The 9047-nt window shown below is 32.0% G+C and overlaps 1 protein-coding gene across 1 annotated transcript; it reads right to left on the bottom strand.

The window, feature by feature from the left end:
* Window positions 1-2701: 2701 nt before the first annotated feature.
* On the bottom strand, window positions 2702-6989 carry LOC128156324 (uncharacterized). The gene is made up of 4 exons (XM_052818426.1): window positions 6856-6989; window positions 5379-5504; window positions 3255-3287; window positions 2702-3019 (listed from the first exon to the last, which is right to left on the bottom strand). Exons 2-4 carry the CDS (start codon window positions 5500-5502, stop codon window positions 2826-2828), a joined length of 351 nt encoding a protein of 116 aa, XP_052674386.1. The 5' UTR covers window positions 5503-5504; window positions 6856-6989; the 3' UTR covers window positions 2702-2825.
* Between the last annotated feature and the right edge of the window lie 2058 nt (window positions 6990-9047).

Genomic DNA, 9047 nt, shown 5'->3' with positions numbered 1-9047 from the left:
TGGCACAATCTCCAACAGGGGAGACTCACATACTCTGATGAATTAATACTATAAGGGGGTCAACGACATGTTTAAAAAGGCCATTACTATAACACATATAATATGCGATTTGAATTAATGGATGATATTGCATTTTAAGACGATTTCTTTTTTCAACGGTTTGTTATGTCTAGATTTTCCCGTGTTTATACAAAATAGCAAGCTTAAGCGCCGCGAGCTTTTCGTGGGGATTAGAGTAAATTGACCACTAATTTGAGAGATCTGGCCGGGATACATTCAGTCAGTGACATGGTCGGATGGACATTTCTTTCTAATGAAAAATAAAACATAACAGGCATTATAATCCATGTAAACTGTTTTTTTATAATCCCAAACAATATCAAGTTGTTTATTCGTTTTACCATTAAATATAATTTGCGAAAATTGCGGTGTACAAAATGTTGTGCAATTAAAGTTCAAATGAATCTTTTATCTAGTTTTTTTTTGTCTTAGCAGATTTCAACTGTGCAGTTTTGAATAATATGAACTCGAAATGAAAAATAATCCTCAATTTTGTTCTGGGACAACGTCAATGGAACGTTTTTGTAATTTCTGTATTTGTTTAAGAAATAAGGAATCATTTTTGAGTATTATGAGATTGTAATACTAGTATTTTGCATTTTTAACTATATATATACTATATACTAACTATATATTGATGATGTTATGCTCTTCCATAAAGGTGCTCCTTTGTACTGGTCTTTCTCGGTTGAAAAAATCAGACGAAAAGGAGGAATATTGCTGAATCCAAATTTCACAAGATGTGTATTTTCTAAAATTGAGAATTCGTGCAAATTACATACAATTTTTTAAACTGAATTTTATGTGTACGAATATCATAGATTTGAACAGCTCATGCATATTATCGGAAAGCAACTGAGCTGTATAGGCCGAGCATATTGCAAGATATTTATATTCCTATAAGTTTATGTCCAATATACATTGAATTTCATTTAATTAGATACTTATTCAGTTTAGATATTGTATTCATCGTAGTTTGTAATTTGTTTTACCAGACTATGTATTATTATGCCTTTTCTATATCTTGTATTTTTTACCGAATAACGAGAACTACTAGTATTGCATTTTTGTAGACATTAAAAAATCCCGTATTCAAATAATGACGTTTTTTTTCAAATAAAGAATCGGGTAAGCAAGCTGTCCGGCATCTTTAATAAAGGGCCACTTACAGACTCTGATAGCTAGAATGTAAATTGAGAGGTAAATAATGCACCCCTATAGGTGGATTTTGACTAATGTATCTCTATATGTGGATTTCAACTGATGTATCACTACAGGTGGATTTTGAATAATATATCACAACAGGTGGATTTTGATAATTTATCCCTACAGGTGGATTTTGAATAATGTATCCCTATATGTGAATGTCAACTGATGCATATATCCCTATAGGTGGATTTTGAATAATATATCACTACAGGTGGATTTTTATAATTTATCCCTACAGGTGGATTTTGAATAATGTATCCCTATATGTGGATTTCAACTGATGTATCACTACAGGTGGATTTTGAATAATGTACCCCTACAGGTGGATTTTATTAATTTATCCCTTCAGGTGGATTTTGGATAATGTACCCTTACAGGTGGATTTTGAATAATGTATCCCTACAGGTGGATTTTGAATAATGTATCCCTACAGGTGGATTTTGAATAATGTATCCCTTCAGGTGGATTTTGAATAATTTATCTCTACAGGTGAATTTTGAATAATGTATCACTACAGATGGATTTTGAATAACGTATCACTACGATGGATTTTTAATAATGTATCCCTATTGGTGGAGTTTGACTGTCTTCCCATCGTTTAACCATCAAAACTGGATGTGATAAAACACCACAAAACCCACAGATATTATTTTCTATGCAAAGCCTCTCATGCATGAAAACGAATTTAATTCATTTTAGTTTGTCCAATATACGTACATCAATTAACGTTTAAAAATATATTAAAGCGCACGTCACCTGACGTCGTGGAAATATGAAATTAATGGTGATCCGTAAATCCAATAAATGTAAAATAAAATCACTGTATCTTTTGATAACAACTTTAAAATCATATGATTTTTTGCAGGCTTATTTTCCATCGGTAGTTATTTAATAAAACATGCGTCATTTTACAAAGTACACAGTAATTTTGCCGTAAATCACTTTGTCCGCGAACTTTTCTAACAACCCTCGTACATCAATTAACGTTTAAAAATATATTAAAACGAATTTCTTTGAGAACCATCGATGTAGATGTTTAATTAATACAGAGAGTTTTCATTAAATGTATAAACCTTGAGAAAGAAATTTGCTATTTAAAGCGTGAAATTAAGAGGTAATATCTATTTTTTTTTAGGGGGGAGGGGTAATTTTTTTATCTCATATTTCGTATATTATTTTGATGTATATACTGTCTCCTTAAATATCCACAATTCTGTGCTTTAAATTCATTGTTCAATTATTGCTGAAAAAGCTGATAAGCTGCAAAGCTTAATGTAATACTAATAAAAAAAAGTTGTCTGATTTAAATGCATCTTGCTAATTATAAATGGCGGGAATAAGGTGTGAATATCGTACATCATCCCAATCTTAGACTAAATAAACACACAATATGAAAAAACAACACCAAAAGACAAACAACAAAAACAAAAACTTCAGTTTTCCTTTTTTTAATATAAAATCTCAAACAAACAAGCAGTGAGTGTGTTCAAAGTCATGTTATATAATAACAATATTGGGGTGTGAAAGGCGTTATATAGAAGCGTAAGCACATGGATTTATCCTTGGGCGTTGGTTGAAGCGCCTGGTGACGCCATACCACTTCCCATACCGCCTCCCATACCGCCTGAAAACATTCTTCTCATCATCATCATTGATAGCATATCGTCCATCGGCATCATTTCTCCTCCTCCTAGCATCATTAATGTCATCAGATTATTTCCACCCATCATCCCACCTCCTGGTCCCATCACTTAAAAAAAAGAAGAGAACAACATGCACAAGTACGGTCATGTTATAAACACTTAATATTAAAAATCGTTTGCGTATGTATTTTTTTTTAATTCCCCCCCCCCCTTGATCTAGCTTTCAGAAGAACATTTTTTTAAAGAATCCTCCCGTAAACCTGCATGAAAATGTAAGAGCATGTTTAAAAACGGGGTTTTTTCTTTTAGACTAGAAAGCCAAATTTTAGACTGTATACTTACATGATTTCATCAACAACATATTCATCATATTTTCTGAAATAAAAAAAAAATGAAATATATATATATTTACTATACATTTAAATCACGGTGCAGACTTTACACCGAGTATCAAAAACTGAAAATATATATATAATAAAGGATATTCGGTATCGTGCTGCTAAATTTGCGGTATATTTTGGAAGTGTCTTTCACTAATTTTTACAATTTTCACATATTAATTTCTACATGACTAATTATATTTTAAAAGTAATGAACTCATTTACAATATTGAAAATTGTTGATAAGTGAAAAACAATAGCGATACATATATTTCATTATCTGATTTTTTACAAGCACTTAAAACCTGTAGGCCTAACTGTATTGAAAATATCCTTGCATCACGAGTAAACTAGTTTGCTTTTTAACACCATTACGTTTCATCTTCAATTTATTACCTATAAAATAATGTACAAAGGAACATAGTTTCATGTGAAAGTATTTCCTTTTATACCATTTCCACTGACGAAGGCATTTTCATAATTTTCGTTAGATAAATTCCATTTAAATAATAATATTTTTTTATATAATACAAAATGATCGATATATATATAAGATGTATTGTTATGTAATGATAATTGATTAAACACTTGGAGAGATGTAAAAAATGATCCAGAATACCTATTACTTAAACATATGTTTCGTAAGACTTTGTACCTGTATCAGAGACATAAATAACATGATACTGTTACACAGAATTTTCCAAAATGCTGATGCCTGCTTTTGCCCTACGAAAAAGGCTAAGGGCGACAACACACTGGGCAGATTCTACCACCGTGGGAAAAGTTTTAGTATTAATGACCTATAGGACATTAAATAACTATTTTATTATTTCCTCATGACATATTTATGCGTAGTTTTTTTCTTTGTTGAGGAAAAAGAATAAATAACCTACATCTCTATGTACTCCATTGATTGCAAGGTAAAAATGTTGGTTGTTGATTTGTATGAAAAAAGCGACAAAAACATTATGACTGTGATCTAGATATAAAAATGACTTTCTATATTCATTTTCGGTCATGTACATACGTAGGATAAAATTAAATGAATTGCAGGTTCACGAGTAATAATTAAACTTATCACAAACACGAAATAATTCAAAGATAGTGATAACAACATGCGCATGTATACTAGTAAGTAACACGTCTGTTACACCGTATGACAATGTTGATGCACGAAACATTCAGATTCTTATTTCCGTCATTTTAAGTACAATTTTTCTTTATTTTACGAAAAAAAACGCTTATCTGTTTGTGAAGAACATATGAAATCGATGTATTACAAGAAGGAAATCGAAGAAGAAGCCTCGAAGTAAGAACTACTTTGTCATAAATTTATGATAAACAAAAAATTAAGCAACATGTATTGCGAAAACGTAGTCATATTTAGCACGGCTTAAGGATCAATAAGGAGTCTTAGACTTATGGCGAAATATGTACATAGTATAAAAGTTTTATATCAAATAAATAGTGCCTGTTTAGGAGGGTAACAGTTAAAATTGACACCCTATGAAAACTATTGTCAACCGATGCGAACCCAAGAAAACCATTGTCAACCGACGCGAAGCGGAGGTTAGCAGTGGTTTTCGAGGGGTGTCAATTTCAACTGTTATCAACCTAAACGGGCACTTTTTATTTTATTATACTGAATATCTTAATTTTAGAGAATATTTACTGCTTTTAATTAATGACTTGAATTCTACGGCGAACCGTATGCGCATCATCTACGCGCATGTAACAATTCGTTGTGTTACCCGTTGCCAAGTGAGTTGCGAACGCTGAGGGTAATAGTAGTGGTTATTAATTGTTTTTACTCTATATCAAATATTCATTATGACAAAGAGCTCTGTATAAACAATGATAAAGATATAGCTATCGGAAAATATTCAAAATTCATATTTATATACCACAAAAATTACTAAATGAAACAGTTTATGGCTAAATTTCATATCATTTCAGAAAGCTAATGTAGATCTAATGGGTAGTTGTTCGGCATCCGGTCCCCTTAAGTCTTAGATCTTTCATAATCCTTATTCATTAAGTGGAACACGGTGGACACTATAAGAATTATTAGTAGCAGGGTAGAGACCTGACATTCCAGAGGATGAGGAGCCCCTCGAGCTCGGTCCCGGTCCACCCCTCGGTCTCTGGCACATTGCACAACTAATGAACAGAGCCGCTACGTATATGCTGCATAAAACCTTCATTGTCATTTCTGTAAGAAAAATCAAATAATCTTTACATACGCTACCAACATAGAGTATTGTTACATTTATTTTGACAACTAATTTTTTTATGTAACATTTATTTGAATTATTACTTTTATGTTACACACTGTTTAAACTAACTACAACATTCATAATGCAAGGGGACATGAGTCATGTTGTAATTTGAGAAATTTTCGATGTTCTATATGTAGTTCAGAAGAATATACCGGTAATTATGTGTACATCTTTGTTTTAGGTTATATCTAGTGCCTCTATAGATTATTGGTAACAGAGAAAACTACAGTTTAGATCTTGCTAGCGGGAAGAAACGAGGGACCTGTTATTGTTTGCAGAAAACTCCCCGAACCCTGGGTCTTGAACGATAACCTTATAAATTCTATATAGCTGTTATTAGAACGAGTTTTAACTACAAAAGATAATTTGTATACCGGCGAAATGAAAAAAAAAATGAGTAAGTTACATGAAGTTTTCCTGCTAAAAGATGTGAGGGTTTTTTTTAACTACAAAGACAATCCTATCGAGGCTCTAATAATACAGTGTATTTCTAAAAATATGGTTTTTTTATAGCAAAAATAAAACAACTTGTCAGGACAATATTAAAAATATTGGGTTTAGAAATGATAATTTCTAAACTAAGTCCGGAAGTGACGTTTGATAAAGAACAGCCTAATAATAATGAATGATATTTACATGATTTAGACCTGTTCTGGACCAATGCATCAAGTCTTTAAGCTTTACCAATTTATAATGCTGAACCCGTTGTAACTCAACCATTATTTCGATACGTTATATTAAAGTTTTGCAATTTAAAGAATTCAAAACTATTTATAACAAGATTGTTACACAATATTTTGAATATTTTGGATTTCAGAACTTTAATGTAACAGATATCAGTTTTGGAATGAAATACCACCTAACTATTGCATCGATATCCATTGCAATGATACGAGCAAGGCAATAAATACAGGCCGTTCCTAAAAATCTTGCTAGTTTATGTAATGACGATCAATTAACAAGTTATAATCAAATTATTTTTCACGTGTTAGAGGAATCGCTTCGTATAACGAAACCGGTTATAAAGAGCGAAAACATAATTTTCTACGATAAGCAAAACATGGTAGTATATTTTTGTGAGCAGTAAGATGATATATCCCAATTCATAAATAGAACACTATTTTCAATAACACAGCACCCTGTTCTGTAGAAGTACGCTATTTTCAATAGCAAGGCACCCTGTTCTATAGAAAAAAAATCAAATACCCCCTCCCCACCATACACACACATACACGATGTTAGAGTACAATATTAGATGCTATCAGGAACAAAATTTGAGATTACCTTAAATGTTCAGATCCACAAACAATTCTGGGTGAAGTGAGATGGTACAAGTGCAGATTTGAATCCTTTCTGATTTTATATCCGAGCATGCGCCTGGCTATATAACTGATATAGGACTGCTATTAATGCGGTGCCCGTTTTACTCTTTATTTACCATTTATTACTTTTTATGGCCCCCTCCTGACAGGAAGCGCCCTTGTGTCGGAATACTGACAGCCTGTCATTTCTTACAGAAACCTTGGTTGACCTTTATACTGCTCATCTATTTGTGTTGCAATCAGAAAGCTCACTCTCTTCAATTATTTGTATACTGTATGTGTTTTTTAATAAATAACATATAATGCAAGCATGCAAGCAAACAAATTTATCATATTTAAGAGGTGAAATTGGTCGACAAAAAAGAAGATGGGTGGATAAGGCATATAAATTGTCTATACAATATACACGTATTATAAAGTGTAAAATCAAAATACTGTATCAATGGATATGATGATTTTTGTAAAATCATTCCAAACAATGTATATTTTAATATAACATTGATTTGTAACCCTTAAAAATAATCATACTTGGAATATGTTGACCAATGCGTATCAAATCGTCCAAATAGTGTCATTTTTTAAAAAGAAACCTAACGCTTTTCCTTTTATGGAGTGGGTCTGTGCTCCATATTTTTATCATTGTCTAAAAAAAGGTGGATAACAAACAGATTTCAATCAACAAAACGTGAAGAGATGACCCACTACACATTAAAAATATCATTTTTTTATTTCAACGATTAAACGGTTTTGAAAAATGATACACATTGTATATCCGTGGCCAAAGTATTATACATCATTAATAAATAACGCAATTTATTGTGACTGAAATGGCTAAGTGGTTAGAGAACCAGACATTAGGTAACATTTTAGGTTGTGAATTCGATGCCGACAAAACTTGCGACAGTATTTATTTTCTTATAGTTTCTTAAAATATTCAAAACTGAATATAGTTAGAAATCACACGTTTTGCAAATTTGTATTATAACATTATCAATTAGATTTAATTGGAAAAAGTTAAATTTGAAATTGTATTTTTCGACTAAACGAAATGGACATTTGTGCTCTCTTACCCCCCCCCCCCCCCCCCCATCTTCTTGTTGAACAGAGATATATGAGAGAAATCATATAACTGTAATTGTTATACATAAAATAATACGCCTCTATTATATCTAATGATAAAAAAAAACTGCATATGAAGTTGTTTTTGCACCTATTTTATGAACTATACATGTCAGTCTTACGTTCAAGCACGCAAATGTTATGCAACATCATTCAGTAATGACCCCTTGTACAGGTCACAACTGCAAGGTCAAGAGTTCACAATGGCAAACATAACAAATTACCGCGAGACACACGTACTAGCTATTTTGACATTCCACTCTTAAATATAATGTCATGTACATATATGTGTTTGATTAAGGAATAAGGAATCATTCTTTGAGTATTATGAGAAGATCAAATACGGTCAGGGGTGATCAAAATTAATAAATCCAATAATTTAGTCCGAAGGGCTTAATAAATGATAGCTTTGATCACGCTCGAACGTATTTGATCACCTCATAATATTAAAAAATAATTCCGTACTGCTTATAATTGTATAATTCTAAGCAACTGTACTTTAACATATTGAAAAAGTTAATGCCATTCAGTAACTAAGCATGTCAAGAAAGCATGATGTGAAATACTAACCCAGTAAATTGAAAAAAAAGAAATATAACATTGATATTGATATTCATGGTAGGGGTAGACTGTTTTAGTGTTTATACTTTGATTTAGCTCCGCCCCATGTTTGAAATATGCGAAAATACGCGAGCACTTGGATACCTTTCTTCGATTGGCCAAAATACATGTACAACTGTATATTTAATCAAAATTTGAAAAGAAAAAAAAATTATAGTTTGCTGTGCTGATGTATATGCATTGCATAGAGATGCCAAATTTCTCTTTATAAACAAGTGGTTACCTGCTAAGAACTTGCTTGACCTTTTATGATCCAAGCGTGTCATTAGGTGTGTATCGTTTGGTCGATTGAAGAGCTGCAACAGTAATCCTAATTTGCACGTTTGCAGTATGGAGATCTCCGGTAGATCACCAGTCTACTTTCCGTTTTCGTTTGGTCGATTGAAGAGCTGCAACAGTAATCCTAATTTGCTC

Source organism: Crassostrea angulata, chromosome 1 (assembly GCF_025612915.1).
Source record: "Crassostrea angulata isolate pt1a10 chromosome 1, ASM2561291v2, whole genome shotgun sequence".
Classification (NCBI taxonomy): domain Eukaryota; kingdom Metazoa; phylum Mollusca; class Bivalvia; order Ostreida; family Ostreidae; genus Magallana; species Magallana angulata.
The sequence above is the reverse complement of the archived record's forward strand: the minus strand, read 5'-3'. Positions and strand labels throughout refer to the sequence as shown.